Source organism: Oncorhynchus keta, chromosome 32 (genome assembly GCF_023373465.1).
Source record: "Oncorhynchus keta strain PuntledgeMale-10-30-2019 chromosome 32, Oket_V2, whole genome shotgun sequence".
Taxonomy (NCBI): domain Eukaryota; kingdom Metazoa; phylum Chordata; class Actinopteri; order Salmoniformes; family Salmonidae; genus Oncorhynchus; species Oncorhynchus keta.
In genome coordinates this window covers 31,699,593-31,726,275 of record NC_068452.1, presented here as the reverse complement: position 1 = coordinate 31,726,275, position 26,683 = coordinate 31,699,593, and the positions used below count along the sequence as shown (strand labels likewise).

The 26,683-nt window shown below is 42.4% G+C and overlaps 1 protein-coding gene and 1 long non-coding RNA gene across 7 annotated transcripts in view; one reads left to right on the top strand and one right to left on the bottom strand.

Moving 5' to 3' along the window:
• LOC118365627 (uncharacterized) overlaps positions 1–19,419 on the bottom strand; it is a 33,729-nt gene extending 14,310 nt beyond the window's left edge. For 2 of the 3 annotated variants that reach the window (XR_008088743.1, XR_008088745.1), the window contains exons 1-2: positions 18,586–18,837; positions 11,154–11,253 (exon numbers count right to left, since the gene is read on the bottom strand). This is a non-coding gene — a long non-coding RNA (uncharacterized LOC118365627). The other variant, XR_008088744.1, reaches the window with a different exon arrangement.
• The window catches only part of LOC118365626 (protein shisa-6-like), a 68,277-nt gene extending 41,807 nt beyond the window's left edge, over positions 1–26,470 (top strand). For 2 of the 4 annotated variants that reach the window (XM_052491360.1, XM_052491357.1), the window contains 4 exons: positions 17,158–17,223; positions 18,372–18,392; positions 19,433–19,600; positions 22,833–26,470. In XM_052491360.1, the coding sequence (XP_052347320.1) occupies positions 17,158–17,223; positions 18,372–18,392; positions 19,433–19,600; positions 22,833–23,461 (884 nt within the window). In that variant the 3' untranslated portion in view covers positions 23,462–26,470. The remainder of the gene's footprint in view (positions 1–17,157; positions 17,224–18,371; positions 18,393–19,432; positions 19,601–22,832) is intronic. The other 2 variants (XM_052491359.1, XM_052491358.1) reach the window with 2 other exon arrangements.
• The last annotated feature ends 213 nt before the right edge of the window (positions 26,471–26,683 follow it).

Genomic DNA, 26,683 nt, shown 5'->3' with positions numbered 1-26,683 from the left:
TTGGCTAATTGTGACAAATGCGTCCTGCACAGCACAACACTTTACAATTTATACTGTATTCTCCTGTACAGCGCCCGTTCATTACTAGAATTCATTATGCACTGTGGACAGGCCAGGCGGACAGGCCTGGCGAATTGAAAGGTACCAATTTACTTTAACAATATGCAGGGAATCCATAATCCCTTGCTAGACCTCATCAATGAAATGGATGGCTGTGAATGCGGAGCCCATGCATCTTTAAACACCCTACTATATCAGCTGGGTTTAGAGGCCTGATTACAGAACTTGCTTAGTTGGCAACCTAAACTTTAAAATGGAAGTGCCAGACTTTATATTTGGCTCTGCCTGGTCGCTTTGGGGGCAGCTCACTTGTATTTGGGTTCCAAAGTCATGACATCTGTGAGTGACTCGTGGCACTCACCCCTCCCTTTGCACCTTTCTATGGACCATAAGGTCCTGAGACGAGTTTTGTGTTATGTAAGTGCTGTCCTGGGTCCAGACAAATCTCGAAATGAGCTCGTGAGATCAAGTTGCTGGGTCTGTGGACAGGTTGTTGGCACTGCGGGTTGATGCGGGTAGTGGTAGTGCAAATCGACCCCAAGCCTCCTCGCGCTGCACAGGCTGCCCTAGTTAAAGGGGTATTTTAAGACTTCCCAGACGTGTTTATTTGCCCTCTAACGGCGGTCTGTCTCTTTCTTAAGTTCAGCCTCTTCTTCCATCTGAATCATCCATCTCCTACAGATTGAAGGAATCAGCGTAAGAAAGTCAGCCTCGTTGTACATATTGTGGCACCATGTACCTGTCTTCTCTCAGTGAATTGTACGCTACAAATACTGCTACCAAAACAGAAGGTCTCCCACTGGGCACACACTGGTTGAATCAACGTTGTTTCCACATCTTTTGAATGAAATAACGTTGAACCAACGTGGACTAGACACTGTATAAACATCTGTGCCCAGTGAGCTGTAACTGCCAGTGATTATCTGTTCTACTCAATAATATTGCTCTCTGCTAAACAAAGAAATCAAAGCAAGAGCGTATTACAAGAGTGAGATTGGGAAGGCGACATTGTCTTGCAATGATGAAGTGCTTGTATGATTAATGGTATGAAAAGTAATTGAATGACTTGCAAAAACTGCATGATACATCAAATACTGAACCCGAATCAGAAGAAACATGTTCGATGCTGTGAAACCCATTTAGAGGGTAGTTTCTTTAGTAAGTAGATAAACGTGCACATTTGTTGTTGAATACTGAGTCATCTGGGTGAAAGCCCTTGCATTAAGTATCCTGATGAAAAAGTGAATTGATGATCGTCATGACCCAACACAGCAGTGGCTTTCAGTTCAAGTATTTCACATAGCACCATTTTTTCTTCTGATGAGTTTCAGACAAATGTGATTTCAAAATCAAATCAAATCAAATTGTATTAGTCACATGCGCCGAATACAACAGGTACAGTGAAATGCTTACTTATAAGCCCCTAACCAACAATTCAGTTAAAAAAATATGTATAAGAAATAAAAGGAACAAGTCATTAAAGAGCAGCAGTAAAATAACAATAGCGAGACTTTATACAGGGGTACCGGTACAGAGTCAATGTGCAGGAGCACCGGTTCCATAACGCCACGGGTCCATATTGCACGGGTCCATATTGCACGGGTCCATATTGCTGTCATTTTGAATAGCCTTTACCAGACTTACATATGAGAACATTTCATTAGCAGGGCGTTGTTTGAAATGGTCTCTCCCATTGAGCCCTGTTATGTGTGTCTGTTTCCATGCTCAACTCTCTCTACTCTGACTCCTCTCTGAATGATGAGCCGCTCCCCGTTTCTTTTACATAACATGTCCCAAACGGGGATGTGAATGATGAGCCGCTCCCCGTTTCTTTTACATAACATATCCCAAACGGGGATGTGAATGATGAGCCGCTCCCGTTTCTTTTACATAACATGTCCCAAACGGGGATGTGAATGATGAGCCGCTCCCCGTTTCTTTTTACATAACATGTCCCGGGGATGTGAATTCTTTTACATAACATATCCCAAACGGGATGGAATGATGAGCCGCTCCCCGTTTCTTTTACATAACATATCCCAAACGGGGATGTGAATGATGAGCCGCTCCCCGTTTCTTTTACATAACATATCCCAAACGGGGATGTGAATGATGAGCCGCTCCCCGTTTCTTTTACATAACATATCCCAAACGGGGATGTGAATGATGAGCCGCTCCCCGTTTCTTTTACATAACATATCCCAAACGGGGATGTGAATGATGAGCCGCTCCCCGTTTCTTTTACATAACATATCCCAAACGGGGATGTGAATGATGAGCCGCTCCCCGTTTCTTTTACATAACATGTCCCAAACGGGGATCTGAATGATGAGCCGCTCCCCGTTTCTTTTACATAACATGTCCCAAACGGGGATGTGAATTATGAGCCGCTCCCCGTTTCTTTTACATAACATATCCCAAACGGGGATGTGAATGATGAGCCGCTCCCCGTTTCTTTTACATAACATATCCCAAACGGGGATGTGAATGATGAGCCGCTCCCCGTTTCTTTTACATAACATGTCCCAAACGGGGATGTGAATGATGAGCCGCTCCCCGTTTCTTTTACATAACATATCCCAAACGGGGATGTGAATGATGAGCCGCTCCCCGTTTCTTTTACATAACATATCCCAAACGGGGATGTGAATTATGAGCCGCTCCCGTTTCTTTTAACATATCCCAAACGGGGATGTGAATGATGAGCCGCTCCCCGTTTCTTTTACATAACATGTCCCAAACGGGGATGTGAATGATGAGCCGCTCCCCGTTTCTTTTACATAACATGTCCCAAACGGGGATGTGAATGATGAGCCGCTCCCCGTTTCTTTTACATAACATGTCCCAAACGGGGATCTGAATGATGAGCCGCTCCCCGTTTCTTTTACATAACATATCCCAAACGGGGATGTGAATGATGAGCCGCTCCCCGTTTCTTTTACATAACATATCCCAAACGGGGATCTGAATGATGAGCCGCTCCCCGTTTCTTTTACATAACATATCCCAAACGGGGATCTGAATGATGAGCCGCTCCCCGTTTCTTTTACATAACATATCCCAAACGGGGATGTGAATGATGAGCCGCTCCCCGTTTCTTTTACATAACATATCCCAAACGGGGATCTGAATGATGAGCCGCTCCCCGTTTCTTTTACATAACATATCCCAAACGGGGATGTGAATGATGAGCCGCTCCCCGTTTCTTTTACATAACATATCCCAAACGGGGATGTGAATTATGAGCCGCTCCCGTTTCTTTTTAACATATCCCAAACATGAGCCGCTCCCATAAAACGGGGATGTGAATGATGAGCCGCTCCCCGTTTCTTTTACATAACATATCCCAAACGGGGATGTGAATGATGAGCCGCTCCCGTTTCTTTTTAACATGTCCCAAACATGAGCCGCTCCCCCATAACATGTCCCAAACGGGGATGTGAATGATGAGCCGCTCCCCGTTTCTTTTACATAACATGTCCCAAACGGGGATGTGAATGATGAGCCGCTCCCGTTTCTTTTACATAACATATCCCAAACATATCCCAAACGGGGGGGATGTGAATCCCAAACGGGGATGTGATGAGCCGCTCCCCGTTTCTTTTACATAACATGTCCCAAACGGGGATGTGAATGATGAGCCGCTCCCCGTTTCTTTTACATAACATGTCCCAAACGGGGATGTGAATGATGAGCCGCTCCCCGTTTCTTTTACATAACATGTCCCAAACGGGGATGTGAATGATGAGCCGCTCCCCGTTTCTTTTACATAACATATCCCAAACGGGGATGTGAATGATGAGCCGCTCCCCGTTTCTTTTACATAACATGTCCCAAACGGGGATGTGAATGATGAGCCGCTCCCCGTTTCTTTTACATAACATGTCCCAAACGGGGATGTGAATGATGAGCCGCTCCCCGTTTCTTTTACATAACATATCCCAAACGGGGATGTGAATGATGAGCCGCTCCCCGTTTCTTTTACATAACATGTCCCAAACGGGGATGTGAATGATGAGCCGCTCCCCGTTTCTTTTACATAACATATCCCAAACGGGGATGTGAATAATGAGCCGCTCCCCGTTTCTTTTACATAACATGTCCCAAACGGGGATGTGAATGATGAGCCGCTCCCCGTTTCTTTTACATAACATGTCCCAAACGGGGATGTGAATGATGAGCCGCTCCCGTTTCTTTTACATAACATATCCCAAACGGGGATGTGAATGATGAGCCGCTCCCGTTTCTTTTTACATAACATGTCCCAAACGGGGATGTGAATGATGAGCCGCTCCCGTTTCTTTTACATAACATATCCCAAACGGGGATGTGAATGATGAGCCGCTCCCGTTTCTTTTACATAACATATCCCAAACGGGGATGTGAATGATGAGCCGCTCCCGTTTCTTTTACATAACATGTCCCAAACGGGGATGTGAATTATGAGCCGCTCCCCGTTTCTTTTTAACATATAACATGTCCCATAAATGTCCCAAACGGGGATGTGAATGATGAGCCGCTCCCGTTTCTTTTACATAACATGTCCCAAACGGGGATGTGAATGATGAGCCGCTCCCCGTTTCTTTTACATAACATGTCCCAAACGGGGATGTGAATGATGAGCCGCTCCCGTTTCTTTTACATAACATGTCCCAAACGGGGATGTGAATGATGAGCCGCTCCCCGTTTCTTTTACATAACATGTCCCAAACGGGGATGTGAATGATGAGCCGCTCCCGTTTCTTTTACATAACATATCCCAAACGGGGATGTGAATGATGAGCCGCTCCCGTTTCTTTTATCCATAACATAACATATCCCAAACGGGGATGTGAATGATGAGCCGCTCCCGTTTCTTTTACATAACATGTCCCAAACGGGGATGTGAATGATGAGCCGCTCCCGTTTCTTTTACATAACATGTCCCAAACGGGGATGTGAATGTCCCAAAGCCGCTCCCGTTTCTTTTACATAACATATCCCAAACGGGGATGTGAATTATGAGCCGCTCCCCGTTTCTTTTACATAACATGTCCCAAACGGGGATGTGAATGATGAGCCGCTCCCCGTTTCTTTTACATAACATGTCCCAAACGGGGATGTGAATGATGAGCCGCTCCCCGTTTCTTTTACATAACATATCCCAAACGGGGATGTGAATGATGAGCCGCTCCCCGTTTCTTTTACATAACATGTCCCAAACGGGGATGTGAATGATGAATTTCCATATCCACCGTTGATTGTTTAATCTGACAGACTGATAATAGATGTTTAATGGCGTCAGCAGAGAGGGCGGTGTCAGCCAGTTCAGTTCTTAAAGACCCATTATCTCTAACACACTTATGATCAGCGTTTCCAGAACGTTTCTGAAGACCTTTTGTAATTGGATTCACATCGCCTTCTTTGACTATTTGGAAGTCCTGACAGGTGTGGAGTGTCAGCTATGTCATTTCCAACTCTGGTGTTTGGAGTGGTGTATTCTGTACCCTATGAGACATGCTGTGTGTAAGACTGACTCAACAGGCAGTTCTTTGTTTTCCCCCAAGTTCCCCTTAGTACGTTGTGTTCTGAGTTCTAAGGCAGGAGCAGACAGCACAGCTATAAGATTGAATGACCAGATAGATCATAGTCCTTTTATGCCTGTTGACTATTCATCTCCGAGGAGTCAAAACCCACAAAACCAATGGATAGATGTGCCTTACACCACAAAATGTGCAAAAAGGAGTGTGGTGGAAATATGAGACGTTGAGGAATACCTGTAAAATCAGCCCACTCATAGTCATAGGGGCGCTTTCGCCTCCAAAACCCCATGCCCTCAAGCCATTTTAGCCCACACAGTCTGTGTTCAAAGTCATCTCAGCTCGATGAGGTGTCATTTCCTATTAACACAGATTTGCAGCACCCTCTATCTCTCTCTGATCAAAACATATTAGCTACAGACCTATACTTTCTGTAACCTTGCTGAGCATGGTCTCTTTTCAGTGGAAATGGGTTTTTCAGGGACATCTTGAAACAAGCAGTTTTGAAAAGGCACAGTGAAATGATCTCTTCCTGTTGTCTAATTAAAGAGCTGAGGTGTCTGGCTGGAGGAAGAGAGAGAGGGAAGGAGAGAGGGAAAGAAAGAGAGACATAAAAGAGAAGAGCAACATTTGACCTGTGCAGGCATATTGACAGCAGAAGTCTTCAGACGGAAGACAACGAGAGCAGTGTAGAGATAGCAAGTACTTCAATTACCCTGCAGTTTGATGCCTTCCTAAACACGTCACAGCTCAAAACAAACCGTTCCATCAAATTGTTGTTTAATTTCTTCTATATGTGTGGTTAACCCTTTACACTCGTGGAAATTGGCCAATGTGGACATGGACTAATTAAAAAGTTTCTAACAGGAAAAACTACACAAAGCATATCAATGACCATGGTAGAAATTGAAAGAGAACACTTTGGAGATGATGGGGAAATGATCAGACCAAAGGTTAGGACACAACAGTTCACCTGACACAAGACTGAATTCAAACGTTACACTGTTGATTTCATGTGCGTTTTACATTAACTGTACTTTTCACAGCATTTGTCAATAACGAAATCTGAAAATACTCTGGATACATTCAGTAACATAATAAGACCATTTATTGACATTTTGGACTAGGTGCACGATCAGAATAAAACTATTACAAATGTCTAACTGGTGGTCCAAGTGCCCACACACCTCTCCAAACTCCACATTTCCTGAGTAATTCTAACTCACTTTTATGACAAAGGAAGAGCCTTCAACTATAAGGTACATTTCTGTGCTCTCCTAGCTTTCCCATTGAGGAACTGAAGCAAGCATCCTTGTAACTGCCCACACACACTGGTTGAATCAACTTTGTTCCATCGTCATTTCAATTAAATGTGTAGGGGTTGGTTGAAATAATTATGTCAAATTAGGTTATATCTACAGTAGCTTTGATTGGACTGATACTTTCAAAATCTTACCTAGCGGTCATCATCGTGAATCAAGTCGACAATCTACTGGCAAATCCTTTTTAATCCTTGTCATATGAAGATAAATAATGGAGAGAAATTATAGACAAAACGTAGACTTTGATGACAAAGTTTGATTACAAAATTTGACCATGAAGGACCGCCGCTCCACCTTCCTGTTCAAGTGAGCACAGCACAACAAGGTGAGTCCAACAATGTATTGCATGCTGCTGCATAAATGATGTAATATGCCAGGGAGATATGTATACTGTAACTAAGAAAGTAATCATAAGTGTATGTTGTGTAGTAAGCTGTTAGTTGTCCATGTGCCTTACCCTAATAATTTTGCCTATTGTTCTGACTTGGTGGTGCACAAGTAGCCTATAACCTGTTTTAGAGAAACGTAATCATTGAATATTATAAGAGCTTTCATTCTCTGCTTATATGCCCCCTTTGTTTATCCTACAGTTCTGACTTGGTGTACAGGGAGAATACTGTAAGAACGGCCCATGTTCTGAATTCTGTTGCTGTACATTTCAAAATTGCTGAACAAATAGTTATTTTGTCTACGTCCGTCCTAGCTTGCTCATTAATGTCAATCGAAATTACAGATTGCCTCTTATCTGCTCGTTATCCCCTTATGCCAGAGTTTGTACATCTCAATTGTCAGTAGAAACCACATTTGTTTAAGCAAGTCAGCCATATCAGCAATGTTTTTTTTAAAGAATAAATGAGGCTGAATGATTTGTTTTGGTGCCAGACAAGGCTCTGCTGATAGGCAGGTGTAGCAGTGGTAAGGGACTGCTGTTGGAACTCTGCTGTTGGGACATCTTTATGTAGGTCCTAACAGTTTGTGGGAACTGTTTGTCACCGTTATAGTACAATTCATGTATTGTTTAGTGTTGTGTTGTGTGGTGGCTTTGCTGGCATGCAAAAGAAAAATGTTTGGGGGGTTTGCACCACCAAGATTTACACTCTAAAATCGCCACTGGCGGGAGGGATGGGGACATCACCTTGTCGTGCGTAGTGCTCAAGTGTATAACTTGGGACGGCAGGGAGCCTAGCGATTAGAGTGGTGGGATAGTAACCGGTTGCTTGTTCAAATCCCTGAGCCAAAAATATTCCAAATGTGCCGTTCTGCCCTTGACCAAGGCAGTTAACCCCCACAACAGCTGATCCCCGGTTGTTGTCGATTAAGGCAGCCCCCTGCAACTCTCTGATGCCTAGGGGTTGGGTTAAATGCGGAAGTTGTGCAACTGACTAGGTATCCCCCTTCCCTATCCCTAATGGCTGTCAGTCAAAACCAGATGAGCAGAGAACCTGAGCTCTGATGTCATGTATATCATTTTACTGTACAGCCACTGCAATTAAAGCGCCTATTAATGACAAAATCTGCCATTTTCAACGCGTATAAAGGATGACAAGGGCTGTGAGTGGAAAGGGCTACTGAACACTTTGGGGTCTCCCAGTGTAAGTAATGTGTACCTTTCAGGTAGAGACTGGGATGCAGATAATTATGTGCGATGAGTAAGCATGGTTTGTTGTAGCTCATAGGCATTGCTGAAAATGGTGTACCGCCACATTTATAAGTTTAATTTAACGGCCAAACTTACGCTCATCATAGAGGTACCTTTATACGTATATTAAATAACATTATTTAAATAGCCGCAATCACACAGAACATCACACAGATTTTTTTTTTTTTTGTGATGGGATGTCTGGCTCAATCTGGAGGTGAAAATCGCCTCTCAGAAATGCTTTTAGGGCCACTTTGCTCTTTGATTTTCCCATTGAGTCGCCACATCAGGTATCTGACTCAGGCTCTCCTGAAGAAGAAAAGAAGGTTGCAGGGGGGATGTGGTGATCAGAGAAATGCCATTACTAGAGCAGAACATAACAGAGAATGCTCAATTCACTGATACTCACAAAGAGATGTGGCTTCTCTGGGGTTTTCTTGTTAGAAATATTGATCCTTTTCAGACTATGTTTAAGTAATATGATCAAGAACAGAGCAAAGCAATAATGGAGACTGACTGCTAATCATTGACGTCAATCACATTAACTTCTGTTTGTGAACTGACATAAGCATAATATAGATCATGACTATAGCGAGAGAGTTGTGTAAATTACAAGGTTCCACAGTAAATTACTTGGTTCCACAGATTTTGTTTTTGTATGATTACTCCATTCAGAGACATGTAGACATGAGTATTTCTGCTTCTTTCACAATCAGATCACATTTCATCCTCTCCTCTCTTCATCCCCCTTAGCAGACAGCAAGCATATGCTCAATGTATTCACCTTCTGGCATCTCCCCATAAATCGAAATTGTCTTTAGCTTCTCTATGAATGTCCCCTTATATTGCTGATTGACTTGGCTGCCCTTATCCGCCCACAAATATTTCTGATTCTCTTCTGACTGCCCTCATCCCCTTCACCTCTCTCCTCTCTGATCCTGTCAAACTCTCCTCTGCTGCGATGCACAGCCGTCCACCCACATCAGTCTCTTTCATGCACTCCGCCCTCCTTCTCATCATTTCTCTAACCTCTCTCTCTCTCCTATCCCTCATCTCCCTCATTTCCTCTTGTCCCTTTTCTCATCTCAGCTTCTCTGATTGAACCTTTCACATTTCAGAATAAAAGTGTTCTCATGATACGCTCTCCCATTTCATGAAAGCTAATATTTTTTACCCCCATCCCTCAACTCACCCTCAATCTGGCAAGACCTGTCTTTTCCTGTTTCCCTCTGAAATATTGTCTGTCCATCAACATCTCGGCTTCAACATGCATACATTTAGATAAGCCTCAACCTAAGAACCTAATAATCTTCTCTGATGTTATGCTAGTTAGATTTTAGACTAATGCAGTCCTACTATGAAAACAAAAAGGACAATGTTACAGTGACAATGTTCTATGTGTATGGAATCAGTTCGTATCCTACCAGTCTGGTGTGAAAGCCCCTAAAAACATCACTGCATTTATCTATGTTCGATCAATATCTCCCAGTGCCATCTATCAATGTTTCTCCCTCAAATATAATCCACCACTGGTTCAATCACTTCCATCTCCATCTCATCAATACCATTTCTTGACAAACAGATTCTCCCTTTCGTTCTCTCTGCCTCCCCAGGTGTAAGGAGATCATGTGATTATAAGAATTGTTATGAGGAGAGGAGTGGCTAGATATTTGAACAGGTACCAGGCCTGTGTTTCTCAGAGCTACTCCGCTGTTATTTAATTAATTAGTCACTCCTCAACACAGCATCAGAGAAGGGGTTACTGGGTAGAACACTGGACACCCAAACAAACGCCTCTACGAGCCGACAGTAGCCAATAGTTATCACCTTGATGTATGCACATTAATAAGTGCCTCGTGATGCCAAGTTTCTGTTGTTGTACATTTAGAAAGCATGGGGATAGAAGGGTGACACAACCCTCACCATGGGATGTGAAATGCCAGACGAGCTGCGGCGCATCGTGCCACCACCCGCTACGGAAACATGGGGGACAGGCATATGGCGTCAATTATTTCCCTAGTATGCTAATTAAAGGGAGACCCACCACTTTCCCAAGAAGCCTCTCCAATCCTGCCAGTGTGCAGGATATGTAATTAATATGGGCAGAACTGCGCTGGAGTGCAGATTGCAGACACTGTTAATCTGAGATACGTAGAAGTGCGCTCATCATTATGGGCGAATGCACATGGAAAGGCGGCTAATCAACGTGGTCCATATTTTCTCGAGCGGCGCTCAAGTGTGGCCTTCTCTCCATCACTCGAAGTCTGGGGCTGCAGCTCTGGCTCTCACCCTATCAGAGGACAGCACACCATTAATCACGAGTGTCTTATTAAACGCTAGGAGACGAATGTCATCCAGTGCAACACGTCACACGTAGCGCCTCACTGCGTCCAACGACTATTAATTAGCGTCATCAGCGTCCCCAAATGTTTGCGGGCTGTGAGCGATCATTTCATTAGCGAACTTTAGATGGGAGATACGAGGTAAATATTTTGAAGACGGGATAACAAGACGAACAGCAAACAATTCATGCAGATACTTGGCCACGATAAACAAGCTTAACTCTGTAGGACTAGTATCTATCACAGTCCTTATGTAAATAGATACAATCACCTCGTGTACTCATCTTGTGGATTGATTGTTGCAGGATTGGTTACTCGCAGGAGGGCTGGGTAAGAAATTGGGTTGGGTAGGAAAAGAGGCCAGCCATCATCTGGAAGGGATAAAAAAAAAGCGAGATGAAGCGACTGATAAACAAAGGGATACTGAGCCAAGTCATCTTTCACTGCCTGAAAAAGTCGTAAAATAACACGAAGCTTCCTGCTAAGAGTTTCTATAAGTTATTGTCAAACGGTTGGGCATTGATGGCATATCACCATCCTTTATCGTGGAGTGTCAAGGTGATTGAAGACTATTTTTTACTAAGGGGGCTAAAACTTCCACATTGCTCTTAAAGTGCAGTTTAAAAGCTATTCTGTCCCATGCTCAGCGTTAGATGTGATTCCCTCCAGTCTAATGATCAGCGTTAGATGTGATTCCCTCAATTCCAGGGTTAAGTGTTAGATGTGATTCCCTCCAGTCCAGGGCTCAGTGTCAGATGTGATTCCCTCCAGTCCAGGGCTCAGTGTTAGATGTGATTCCCTCCAGTCCAGGGCTCAGTGTCAGATGTGATTCCCTCCAGTCCAGGGCTCAGTGTCAGATGTGATTCCCTCCAGTCCAGGGCTCAGTGTCAGATGTGATTCCCTCAATTCCAGGGCTCAGTGTTAGATGTGATTCCCTCCAGTCCAGGGCTCAGTGTTAGATGTGATTCCCTCCAGTCCAGGGCTCAGTGTTAGATGTGATTCCCTCCAGTCCAGGGCTCAGTGTTAGATGTGATTCCCTCCAGTCAAGGGCTCAGTGTTAGATGTGATTCCCTCCAGTCCATGGCTCAGTGTTAGATGTGATTCCCTCCAGTCCAGGGCTCAGTGTTAGATGTGATTCCCTCCAGTCCAGGGCTCAGTGTTAGATGTGATTCCCTCCAGTCCAGGGCTCAGTGTTAGAAGTGATTCCCTCCAGTCCAGGTCTCAGTGTTAGATGTGATTCCCTCCAGTCCAGGGCTCAGTGTTAGATGGGATTTCCTGTACATGAGTCACAAGGTTAGGCTGAAGGGGAGAGGAAGGCTTTAGCCTCCCGCTGACTGGAAGCAGTATGCCACCAGAGCATGAATTCACCTCAGCCTAAGATAGTCAGGAGGCATTAGGGAAGGCGATACAGAATCGATGGAAATGAATCAAAGAGTCTCATTCCCGGGGGCCCATAATGGGATGACGTCATGAGGAACGCTAGACCAGCACTCTCAACCCGCTGTCATTGGCCTCTCTGAGGGGAAGGGAGGATATACAGAGAGCTTCAGAGCCTCACAGAGTCAGAGACACACTGATCTGTCATTGTAATAGATGGACCTCACAGCGCACTGCTGCAGTAGAGGTGCTCAGAAATCTCAATACTCACGCTCAAGGTTGTTGACCGGTCTACCATAGCTACACAACTGACTTTGTCTCTTCAAAATGTGGGTGGAAAAAAATGAGCAGAGCTAAATGAGAGCAAATTGAACTGAAACGTGTAAATGTTTACACTTTGCATTCAATACCTTTGCAGTCAACTCAAGCTCATAATTGCAAAGTCATTTCAGTTGTTATTTTTCCAGCTTGTTGTGTCTTCACAAAGCCTGGCATTTCTCCCTCATTAAAATGTTTCCTCACCTCCCCCATTAACAATCGCCTTATGCTGACAATACAAATATAATTGCGGGAAAACATAGAAAGTAATTATTCAAACAAAAAAAATAAAGAAAGGGAAATTAAAAGGGATATTAATTTATTTGTATTCGGTGGGATTTTTACATCTCTTTCATGAAAAACCGACTCCTTTGATTTTTAATTAGCGTCACTGAAAATGAAATGAATTTGGTTGTTGAGCATTCTTGAATATGGCTTATTCAATGAGTATGAGAGCTCTTTAGTATAGACATCTAGAGAGGGTGTGCAAAAGGCTGATATTAGTCTGTTATCCTCTAATCTTATCTGGGGAAGGATGTGGGAGAAATGTTCCTGTATGCAAAACATTTGGTCCGTTCTGGATGACCATTTCATACGTAGAGCTCAATGGCAAATTCTGTGTCTTTGAGCTTCATGCATTTCTTTTCAGAGTTTGAAAAGAACCTTTCCATAGAACTGATCCAATCCCATCAATTCATATCATATGACTCTGTTTAGACATTATAATTGCATGTTTGTTTTTGTTTTTTTAGTTACATATCCAATCTATAGAGTGCTGTTTTTGCAAGTGGATACTGTATGCTTCTCTCCTATGACTCCTACGTGATTCCAGGTGTTGCTGTTCCATTCAACTTGGATCCTTCAAGAAGATGATAAGATGCTAAGGCAGGGATAAAGGCAGCTTTGAATGATGTTACTTCTTTCCAATTGAAGGAGACATCAGATAAATCTGTGCTTATCCTTGTTAGCGAGTCACGAGATCAACAAACTTCAGGCCACCGGAGGAGGTTTGGTAAAGTTGCAACATGTTTTTGGTTAATGTCATGTAACTGTTGGTTTTTATGTCTCTCCCAATATGGTTGTTACTTTTTTATACTATGCAATTGTTTGTATCACTGGGATCTCTTTGCAGTATGTGACGCAGAAAACTAACAGACGTTGTGATGGTATTGGCAGATGAGCTGGATGAAAAATGGCCTGACCCCCTAAAGATTTGTCAATGTAGGGCAGATACAGTTATAGACCAGCATTAGTTGAAGCTCATGTTTCTTAAAGCAACAGTGATGTATCCAGACATGCCTTGGAACCTGTTCAAAGTGTCATATTTCATTGTGCCTCATGACTTGTGCCACATGAAGTGAGGTTTACTCTCACAATATTGTTTTGTCTTCTCTTCCGAGCTTTATTGTTGTTTTGTCTGTAGAGTGACTAATATTCTTTCTTTGAAGTACAGGGATTCAGTTAGTCATCTTGAACTTAACAATTACAAGTCCTGGATTTCTTCTGAATTTGTGAAGAGCTGGGATATTCACTTGTTCAGAATTGTCGCAACAACTACACTGCTGTACACTGAAACAAAGCAGCGCCTGCAAACCATAATCACACCCCAAAAACATCCTGCAAGCATTGTGCACAATAGAACCTCTGGTCACAGCACATATTTTACTTATTTAACTAGGCAAGTCAGTTAAGATCAAATACTTATTTTCAATGACGGCCTAGTGCCTGTTCAGGGGCAGAACGACAGATTTGTACCTTGTCAGCATGGGGATTTGAACTTGCAACCTTTCGGTTACTAGTCCAACACTCTAACCACTAGGCTACCCTGCCGCATATCGATACAAGCCCACATCCATGCAGAACCTGTCTGCATTGATGGTAGGTTCTTGCAGTGTATCTTCCCCAGCAGGCTCCTGTCCATTTACATTTTACATTTAAGTCATTTAGCAGACGCTCTTATCCAGAGCGACTTACAAATTGGTGCATTCACCTGTCCCTCCCTCTACCATCGCAGGGCGTAAGGTGGAGAGATGAGTTGAGGTGAGCCCCAGTCAGCCACCCTGCAGGACCCACATGGCACTTTACACACTGCCAGGGTAATGACACAGCGTGGGCTCTCATCGTTACAGGCAGTCCATCAGGTTTCACTGACAGAGGCAGAGTGAGGCTTTCAAAATGGATCTGGGTAACAGTGGGATCCCCTCTGTCTTGTCCAGCCACTGGAACCTGGAAGGGTTTCACTCAGTGGTGCCCAAAATGCCTGCATTATGTTCAACCAAGCATGTCTGACATGTTGAGGGGATGTTAAACCATTAGATATGTAGTATGTATGTAGTTCCTATGTAATAACGTTTATTCATTATAATAACCAGAGATATCGGTTTGAGGGTATTGACAAAGTACAATGTGGACTCATAATGAGTAAAATGCGAACAATTGTTGGTATCAAGTAAAGCATTGACCTGTCACATCTGAATGAAGACTTTCACACACCAGAGCCATTCTAAATGAGCTCTATTACAGTAGATATACATATCTGCACTTCAGGTGTAGTCTAACTCCAACAATACTATTTTATGGCATTCATTATTTCAAATTCTCACAAAGCCCCTCCACGGACAGGCTCCAGAGCATAGAAATATGAATGAATAGAACGGGCTTTCCCATTCAAGCCAATGATGGCATTATAGGGTGGGCATGGCAGTCTTTGCGAGTGTAGCCAGGATTTTACCAGTAAAATTGCCAGATTTAGAGGTTCCAAGCCTGTTCTATTCATTGTTATTTTTATGATCCAGAGCCCTGCAAGCAGTACAGCTGTTCATCCAAACATTCCTGTACCTGTTTCTGGACACGTTACAGACTGGAATGAAATTACTGGACACCTCTGAATTTCTGGGAGTCGTGTGACTTTTCTACTGTACATCTGTTTCATGAGTTGATGCATTTACATAGTGGTGGGTGGATATGGGAGTCCTGGGGCATGACATCTTCCCACCTCCTTACACACAACAGACAGGATGTAGGTGTTCTTCAGCAAACAACATCATCTGCGGTTGTTCACATTTGCTTAACTTTTTAAGGCGTGCAACTGTAGGAGGTCCACTCTGAGAAGATAATCAATGGTGATGCAATACAAAATGGATGCACATACTGTATAAGAAAAACGGAATGTTACCAACGTTTATGAAAAGCCAAAGGAAAGCCAATACAACAGGAAGGCAGATATAGGAGCAGTCACTCCAATCCGTTTTTGAACAACCTTTAGAAACCTGAAGTATTCCAACACGTTTTTTTGGGGACGGCCTGATTGTTAGACAGTTTGTAGATAGCAGGAAACCTCTTATTTTCAGTGTAAAACTTTTTCCCTGGCAAGCTCAAAGCAGTTTAGTTTAGCTCAGCCATCTGAAGATCGTGTAATTGGTCCCTTGATCAAACAGGGTGATTGAACAGGGCAATACAGCTATAGTGTGAAGGGAGATTGGGCACAAATCTTGTTTTATGTTCATAAAGGATATTGGGATTTGGAATACCGGTACATTGCCATTTAATTGGATGATGTTGTCCATTGGTTGTTGTTCTACTCCGTTGTATTGTTTCTAAAAAGCTTTTCCTTTAGAACTGTGGTAAAATCCAGTTTAACAAGGTACTTTACCCTACTGTGCTGATTGCTTTGACATAAATCTCTCCAACAGGAAGCAATTTTCCCTGCAAAATGTATGTTATGCGCAGTTCCAGCTACTTATCCGAAACCAGAAGATGAAATGAAGGCTTGTGTTGCCACACATCTTTTTTGTAACTGTCACAACTCTCCATTAGCAAGTCACAGTAACGGAAAGAAAGCAACTGTTTTTCTAACGCCACGGAGATGCTCTCCTGTCACTTCACGTTAAACATTCGAAAGAGTTCACATTTTATTTGAGTTTCTTTTGTGTTTAGGGTTCTAATGGGATGATCAATGAGTTTGTTGAAATGCAAATAAGGTACAGTGTCCTGCATCTGCTGCTGTAGTAGAGGAGAAGCTGTGAACAACATTGACAAACTAGACCTCACCGAATAAAGGGAACATATTCACTCCCTCACATGACATGGAGTCCCACAGATGTCAGGAAGTTAACGATTCTGATGAAATCTGTCTTCCCTCATTCTTTGTTGCTCAAAAGGGAATAGCACAAAATGCCTGCCTTAAAATGTGACTGTGTAGTAGAGTATAGATGCACAAAATGCCTGCCTTAAAATGTGACTGTGTAGTAGAGTAAAGATGCACAAAATCCACTTTAATCATCAGTCAGATATCAAAGCACACCACTGCTATCTCTGGACAGATCTCCTACTTTGAATTTGGTATCGCAAAGACAATTTACTGAAATGTCTGTCAATGGGACATAGGTTTATGTGATCATTCACAGTGGTGTCCAGTCAGCCTGCATTACAAGAGTCAATGATCACAAAAATTAGGGAAACGTTGATAATATTGTCATGTATTAACAGCCATTTATTTGACATGAAATGCACATAATGTGAATCTATGGTAATGTTTCATTTGATTTCCAAACCTAACCTTTTCATTGTTTTCCCAATAGGCAACCACCAACATGATTATCAACATAGTCACCTGGATCTTACCCAGGCCCACACACCTAAAATTGGTAAGGATATTTAAGGTTTGCATGTTCACATAAGTACAGTATATATAATATGACTGTGGTTGGTTGGTAATATTTCACTCTTTCCAATGAGTAATAAAAATGTTTAGATAGTAACTAACCGTCTGTAGAGATATATGGTAGATGGAAAGTACATTATGGATACTAACCATGCCCTTTTAACTGTGAGATTATACTGCCACACAACACACAGTGGCTCTTGGGTATGCTACAAAGATGTCTTCATTTACCCCAATAAAGGTGAGGGAGGATTAAGTCATATTGATTTCCTGAATGTATGGTTTTATCAGCTCCAGTACGACACATGAACTTTGACTAAATTCGAAATAAGTCAAAATATGCTTTTTTTTTTTTAATTTCAAGCAAGGACAAAACCATTTTTCTTGACGGGAAATGAATAGCTTGGATAGCAAATGAAACGGGGTCTTGTGGAAAATGAATTAAAATGGCATCTGTATGGCTTTCTCAAGTTATTGAAAAACTTCAATTACTTATATTGTGCCTTATCTATTTTCCTAAATGAGACTTTCTATGAAAAGAGAGGTGCTTTTTAGCATGAAATGATTGAGTGGTCACAGCTCTAACACTGCAGGGAAACACCATGAGTTCAGAGAGAAAAGCTATTTGTACATTGTTGCTTGATGCCTCTCCATCTATCCTACATAATTGGCGAAGAACAAAGTTCATATTTTGATATTTTTACGCTAAGAGGTCTGCACTGAAACGCTGCACCATGCTACACTGTCTGTTTCAACATCAGTGGAGCTGTGGACTCCAACCTCATGGCAGGATAGTTTTCCAATTGTATGTTTTGAGGCCAACATTTTCAAAGGCAAATGGACTTTTGAAAGTACCCATAAATAGATCTCTCCAACACAGACACCAAAGGATAGCTTTCAAGGTGGATCAAACCAGAGCTGATTATGAATAACTACTATTGAGAATGGCCACAATACATAGGAATCTGATTACTTTATTTGACTAGTACGATCATTATAAATAGCATAGACTTTCAACAACTAATTTGAAACAGAAAATGTCAGACACATTGGTTTGGTTATTAATACATACTATGAATAATGTTTGTTATTGTACTGATCCATTTTCTCTTACTTGGATTTGTTATGTAGCCCACAGACAAATGAGACATGGTAAGTAATACGCATATACACCTGCTGTACATGTGTATTCCCTTTCTCTTTTACGTATTGTATATGTCGACCTCTTGTTCTGACAGTTGGTGACAGTGACGTCTTGTATATTGCTGGGGTCAAGGCGGGGGGTCACTCTTCCTTTTTGTTCAGACTGAAGGAACCAGAGTTGACACACCAAACTCTCACTTACCTTCTCACTCTGCTTTGCTCTCTCTCTCTCCAGTATCTCTCTTTGTTGGGTTATCTGCAACACACTGTTTGCAATGGTAGAGTCTCATTAAGATCTGTGGTAACGCTTCAGAACCGGACCTTTGTTACACAAAATACACATTCTACTCCCTTCCATCTTTTCTTGCTCACACTCACACTCTCTTTCACTCTGTCTCTGTCACTCACACTCTCTTTCACTCTGTCTCTGTCACTCACACTCTCTTTCACTCTGTCTCTGTCACTCACCGAATGCCTCACTTCTGTTCCACATGGTCCTTGGTGTTGTGTGTCCCTGTCCTCTCTATCACAGTAGTCACCCAGCCCTATTTTTAAACCTGCCACCGCTGACCAGCACCTCAGAGGACTGGTAATGCTCCACCCCACCCTAACGCTGCTAACGCTCCAGCTGCCTGCGCCACGACCACTTGTCCCACATAACCATGGCCACAGCAGGCAGGCAGGCAGCATAGCCACCCGCAATGGTGCAACGCATACTAGTGACAGCTAGCGTGGCGAGTGCACTTACAGCCGCAACCAATCCTAGCACACCAGAATTGCACTCTGGAAAAAAAAAAAAAAAAAAACACAACAAATCATGTTAAATCCCGGTTAGAAGAGTCGAACATAACAGTCCCAACTTCATCTATCCTCACCCACATACCCCCACCGCACCCACACACCCTCCTCACACCCACACTCTGTATCCCCCTGTCTCCTCCAGTGAAGACCCCCTGTGTACGCGCCCCTCTCTGTGGCATCCTCCAGACTGTCGGCTGTCTGATTGTAATCTGATTACACTGCGTCAATCTCTCCTGTCTCCACTGCAGAGAAGCCCCAGCGCATGAACAACATCCTAACCTCGCAGACAGAGCCATACGACCTGGACATGTCCTTCTCACGCTCCTTCCAGAACCTCACCCACCTGCCTCCCAACTACGAACTGGCGGCAATGAGCAAAGCTGACTTAAGTAAATACTCCTCTCTCCACAAATTAAGTAGGTGGTCTTTCATTACATACACCATCATGTTTGTTTGATCTCCAGTCCACAGGGGGGAGAAAAGGTTGATCTTAACACATTGTGTTGAAGACCACATTGCATTCAAATACTGTGATGCAATAGTAACCCTGTATGGATGCCTATTACAGGGATGCAAACATAAGTCATGAGCACAAAGTCATTGGGGTTATGAGCTGAATCCAGAGGAAGACATCTCTGTGTGTGAGATGGGTTTCTTGAAATGCACAAGCACATGTTAAAGTCACTGGATTCAGCCCCATTGTCCCCATCTACCGACCCATTGACTGACATCTAATTGTCGTGTAATTTGGCTCCATCTGTGGCCCGTGTCATGTAGCTAATGTCTGGTAATGACATATTAACAGCCATATCTCCATACCCACATGAGTCTCGACGCCAACAAGATGGGACTAATGTCTCTGAGATGAGATCTGGGTCAGCCCGATTATTATCATTATACTTCCTCTGCATGATGGCTTGACTTTCACCATTCTCCATATCCCCTATGACAGCTGCATGCTCTACAGTATGCTCCTCCTCTAGTATCCTGTGGTTGGTTGCGTTGCATGTGTCATGCAAAAGCATTGTTTCCTTTCTGCTCGAATGTTCAATAGTGCTGTATTAAAATAAGTAGGGTGTGGTATTCTAGTGCAGGCTTGTATGTTATGCTCAGTGTGGACACAGAGAATCAATGTGACGAAACCTTTGAGGTGGACTACATTGATAACATCTGAATTGTCTATACTCAGCAATGTGTTGTACTGCTTCTTCATCTAGTACTGCTCAATAGAAACATTACCCACTGGGCACACACTGGCTGGATCAACATTGATTTCTCCTCAATTCAATGTAATTACGTTGAACCAACGTGGAATAGACGTTGGATTGATGTCTGTGCCCAGTGGGTAGATAGAAGACCATAAAATAATCCAACACATTGAAATCACAGAGAGGAATCCAATTAAACAAAAAACAGTTTGAGCTGGGACCCATAAACCCTAAAGTATTGGTCAGAAAAGGGAATATTTCAGTTCTCTACCTACCTAGAGTACAGTGACAGCTCTTCTGAGAGGAGAGTTCCCTCATACCTCTGATAGATGCTGTGGCTTTGTGCAAGGAGAGAGGCTTTGGAAAAACGCCAAAAACGTATATAATGAGTTGCTTTTTTAATGAAACCATCTGGAGAGATGACGAAGAAAATCAAATGAATATGGTTCATTTGTGATTCTAAATGCACATACTGTAGTCTGTGTGTGATCCCTCCTCCTCCTTCGTTCTCCCCTGTCCGTCAGACAGGACTGGAGGGAGCCGGGGATGGAGATGGAGGACACGACTCTAAAATAACCTGCTCAGACCCTCCAAGGAGCTAGCGGGTGGAGGGAAGGGGAGGAGGCAGGAGGAATCTTATTTGGCTCGGTCTTCTCGTTCCCTCTGTAATCAACTTAAAAGGCATTAGAACACTCGTCAGAACAACAGAGCCCCTTTAATCCCCATGCCAAGCAAAAAGCTAAATGATATTATTGTGGGCCCCTTTCTCTTACCACGTCTTATCTTAATCCCCTCTAAAGATCCCTTTATAATTGATGTTTCACAAGTTTTTCTACAAGTCTATGTGCATTATGTGATTACTGTTCTGTCTGGGCCGGATGATGGCGTATTGGGATCAATAGCTACCACAGATACTCACCACATTGAATTGAATCTGGGTGACTGGAGACTTCAGTTGAATTAAGGGTAAGGAAAGGGAAAAGGGATACCTAGTCAGTTAGCCACAGCTAGCAGGTTTGTGGTTTCACCTCACCTTCGAGACCCCGTGCCCTCTCAAAATCAAATGCAAGTTCAAGTGCAACGTCTTATTTGAAGCGGCAAAGAAATGAATCCAGCATATATCTCTTTAACATAAAAGTAAAAAGGAAGGAAATACATTTGTTCTTTGTAACATCATGAACATGGACACAAAAGACACAAGGTTGACCTGCCTATGGATTGCCTAGTTTAGTGAGCTGTCACACTCCATCCTCGCCGTGATAAGAGTTACAAAGTTGCATCTTTCATACTAACAATGTGGCCTAATGCCCTATGTGAATTATTTACAAAAGGCCTAACATTTTTAACAGCAGTTAAAATGTCCAATTTAAATGTATTTTGAAATGTCAAAACTAATGTCAAAACTAGAGTTGATGGAAATGTCTCTGAGTACAACATGAAATCAAACCCTGTTTCAACATGGCATAGTATTTTCAATGCAATGATGTCAATTCTAAATCTGTGATCTATAGGCTTAGGATAAACTGAACCCTAATCCTTATAACTCTTGGCAACGAAGAGGAACTTAAATTAAGCTAAGGGACATGTCCTGTCTATTGTGGGCAAGCTATAGCCTCTGGGTCAGTGTTGTTGACATTTCTTACCATAATGTCACACCCAAAGTGACCCCTGGAGAAGAATACAAAACGCTATTGCCAGAAGCCTAACCCAGGTCTTCTTCATTAGTGATGCATGCTGGGGAAAATAAATCCCTTATGGAGAGAAAAAAAAGTGATCTTCTCTATCCAGGCGTGGCATCTATCTAAGGAGGAGGGTTTAAATATCCATACCAAAACAAAATCCTTATCATCCAAATCTTAGTCAAGCACAGTCTTGTCCTGACATTTTTAGACCACCTCTGTGTGTTCCTGAGGCCTTAGGAAATTAGCTTCCGCTGAGGTATCTAACCCCCAGAGATGACAGTTAGTCACAGTAGTTTCAGGGTGCCATCAATCTGATGTTTCCAGGCCCAGCCGGTCTAAAAGCCTGTTTAAAAGTCATTTGAGAGGAGCCCGCCGCTTTCCTCATGCAGATGTAATGACTTTAACATCAGGAGAGTGTTGGCATTCGCTGTAGAGCCCCTCTGCTTTTGGCAGAGTCAAACCACTGGCTACCCTGCAGTGCAACACTCGCATCACTGACAGTTTGATTGTTTTGCCTCGCGGCAGGCGTGTCGTCCTTTCCACGCCAGAACAGGAGTGGAATTATTGTGATGCGAAAGAGCCCCTGCCTTCTCCTATGAAAGCAGGACAGAAAATGCAATCATACTCAAAGGGGAATTGTAGTAGAACTGCAGAGCTGATCCACTCAGGAGAAGGTATAGAATCATTCTTTATATAGAGTGTAATGTTTCTCCTGTGCTTCTCCCTCTTTCCTCCCACCCCCCTCCTTTCCCACTCAGGTGATAAGGACATAGATGAGTACTACATGCGGAAGCGACACCAAGACTTGGCAGGTCGGCAGATTCTGCAGCCGCCCCACATGGTGAAGCTGAACACAGAGCCCCACCAGCAGCACCGTCAGCGGCCTCACCGTGTCCAGAGGGCCATGTCCCAGGACCATGTGCTGTCCCCAGAGAGGACCCCACGCCATGGCTACGGCCTCTCAGCCTACAACATGGGCGTCTCTTCCTACGGCAGCCGCATTCTCTCAGAGGAGCAGCTGCTCTCCGCAGACCGCCTCCAGTCCCAGGACCCCCTGCTCTCGCCGGACAAGATGCTGTCGCTGCGGCGCTCCAACTTCCGGGAGAAGGCCATGTCGCGGGCCATGTCCCATGTAGACATCAACTTTGTGCCCACCACACCTGTCATAGACCGCAGTGAGCGCTACGCTAAGATGCAAAAGATGCACTCCCATCCCACTACCATCAACGACTCATACAACACGCTCACCGTCAACCACCCGACCACCAACAAGAGGCAGCAGTTTGCCTCGCGACGGACACACACGGTGGACCATCTACAGTACATCCCAGGCCACCAGCACAAAAACCAGTACCGCACGGCCAGTAAGAACGAGGTAACTGTTTAACGAGAGGGTGGCTGGCCAAGGATTCCTGTGTCAACAGACTGTCAACAGATGAAAACAGCAGATACTTCCAGAGGTGTGCAACCTCACCTTAGGTCTTCTTTTCAAAGTAGCCAACAATTAACCCTTCTTGCTTTCAGCTCAAGCTCTCAGTTTCATTCAGATTTGGATTATCACAACTAGAATCAACCACAAAGATATCTGTACTTTCTCTATAGGGCAACATAAGGGCTTTGCATGTTGACACATAAGGAATGCTTTATGTGAGGTTATCTGTAAGAAGACAATATTTTTTAAAAAGTGGAATTGGAAAGGAACTGGATCAACTTTATAAATATATACATATATTTACTATTTGTATTTTCAGTCCTTGTTATAGCTTTAGAAATTCTTATTGAACTTAACTGGTGTTAGAACTTCAAGAGGTGCCTCTCGAAATTGTTCCCATTTCAACGATGAAGTGGATTTGTTGGTTAAAAAGCACAATTAATTGGTTTCTTTCTCTGTTGGTTTATTCTTGTTTTTTGGTAATGGCCAGCACATATCAGCTTATTAGTGGCTATAGTGGCAATTTCCATTGCATAAATGATTGTAAATAGGCTATATTAGCAGAATTATACACTAAATGAGAAGAGCTGGACAAGTGGAATTGTTGAGTTTCTACCCAAGAGTCTACAGTCTTTTCACAATTAAAGATCACAATTTCAGATTAGTCCAACCCCTCAACAAATACTTGATACTAACAAACATGTTCAATAATGTGTGTGCGTATGTGTGTATATTTTTGTAACTGTGCTTGTAGGATGATTGTGTATGGCTAGGGTTGAATCAACCTCATGCCACTGTTAATTAGCAGCTTTAGACTGTAGGCACACTACTCCACAGGTGACCATGTAAACTAATGCTTCTTTCAAATAGCTTCATTTTCTGCACTCATTCCCTCGCTATATAATCCAAGTGGATGACATCCATTTTGTTTTGAGTTAGGAAAAGCTGCTTTCATTTTGATATACAGTATTGTCGTATATTTGACTCCATTCGTCAGAGTTGAAGAATAATAGTTGTTGTTATGTGTTTACAATTGTTACATTGTTGCAGGTGTGTTGACGTACCTGACACAATCGACAAAGAGGACATCAATATAATCACTAGCTAAGCAAGGATTAAAACTGTGATTTTTATGTCCAGATGTTTTCATTAAAGCAATGCCTTATTGTGTGGAAGCCCATACTCATGTTCTTAATTGTACTATCATGCTTGTGTTTTTATGTCTTGTGTCTAACATGTTGATGCGTAACCAACTTTTTATGTCATTTTTTTTATCATAGATGATTTACCAGCACTATAGAAGCACAGAAGGACAGAATCAGTTTCGGTGATATACCTCAGAAATTATAGGATGAAATTCTTAAATTAACAACAATGTTCTTTGAAAAGAAGCAAAGGAAGTGATTATTTTAAGCAAAAAAAAATAAGAAACTAGAATTGAACAAAATATTTCACATGATAAAAAAAAATGTCTTCCACATTTTCAAATTCATCCAGACTTCCTTGTGGACTCCCACTGTGTCCTCTTATACTTATAGAGTAACAGACCCATCAAGTACATGAATTGTCGTTGTTTTTACTTTTCAACTATCTCTTCAGTTAACAAGAAAGTCAAAATATTATTGTAAAATCCTGGGTCATGGAAATGGGTATATAGACATTTACTGTAGAGATGTTGTTATATAAATTTGCTGGTCATTGACAATTTCAAACATTGTCACTGGTGTACTACCTTAAATGTTAGGAGCTTGCATAATATTGTTACAACTTGTGCAGTGTGTCCATATTTAAGACTTGATTTTGCTTAGAATTTGTCATTACAACAGAGGCTAACATTGCGATTCTTCTTAGCAAATGATATGCTTATATCATTATATGACTAGCTATACTATACTGTATGTTCACATGCAATGTAGACACAGTAGAAATGGATGCACTTGAAATATTAAGAGCAATTATTACACGATAGTTTCGAACCCCAGTATCAGCTAAGATATTGAGAGGATGGCAACTAAAATGTCATTTCTTTTGAGGTTCAATTTAAGGCCAGAGTACCAAAAGAAACCGTGATAGTTCAATATGGAGTTTCATAGTCCTTGTCAAGCTCCAGTGACAGCTAAAACAACATAAAATGGCTATAGAAATATGTCAGAGCAACAAAAGAATTGAGCAACGAAAAAATGACATTTGATGGTCCTGACTCTGACATGGTGGGAGCTGCAACACTGTGTTCTACTGATGTTACACCACCGGAATCTTACAGACATGTCTCTAAGCAACCATCTATCTGGCTCAAATACATCCACCCCATCGCAGAGCTCCGGTTTTACTTTCCAGTCGGTCAATGATCTTGTCCACAAGAAGCTTTTCCCACACACATGAGGCTAGAGCTCAGTTTTTGCCGTAGGGTCTGAGACTAAGGTGCTGCTAAGTTGTTGCGTCCCATGATCTATCTGCTGTAAAAGCTCTGTTTACTTTTGTTGCAAATATTCCTTGCCATTTATTAAGCTTGTATTTTTATGTGTCAATGTGGTATGAATGAAAATTCCTTTGTGTCTTTGTTGCACAAACAATGGAGGACTCATTTAAAAAGCTTCAAAGCAAGCAGTATACGACTGTTCCTGTGCAAATGTTTTTGTTTACAAATGAATTATTAAAGCACATCCCATGTGTATTGTACAAAACAATAATCCGTTTAGTAAATATGGAGTCTGGGGGAATTTTTTCACATGTTCATTTAAACAATATTCATGAATTAGAGTAATATTGGTATTATGTTTTTTTATGGCTGAGGTATAAACATATATTAACTGTTTGTAAAGAATGACAGAGAAAAATAACCCACATCTACTTTATATATGGAATTATACAGCTTGTTTGACAGTCTAATAAATGTATAAACCTAAACATTTCAACATGAAATTAGCATATACCCCATAGATATAACACTATGGACCTCCAGGTTAAGTTACAAATCGTTGTTATCCTGTCACCTATATTAACTAGACTAAATGCTACTCTGAGATTTTTGCAAGAAGTTGCCCAAATTGCAACCTCACCCACAAGGTATTACACACCACACATTTGGAATACACATGAAACAAGATAAAGAAACGACATCTTTATCCAATGCAATGCATTGATGACAAGACATGCTATAGTTTATCCCTTTGTCAT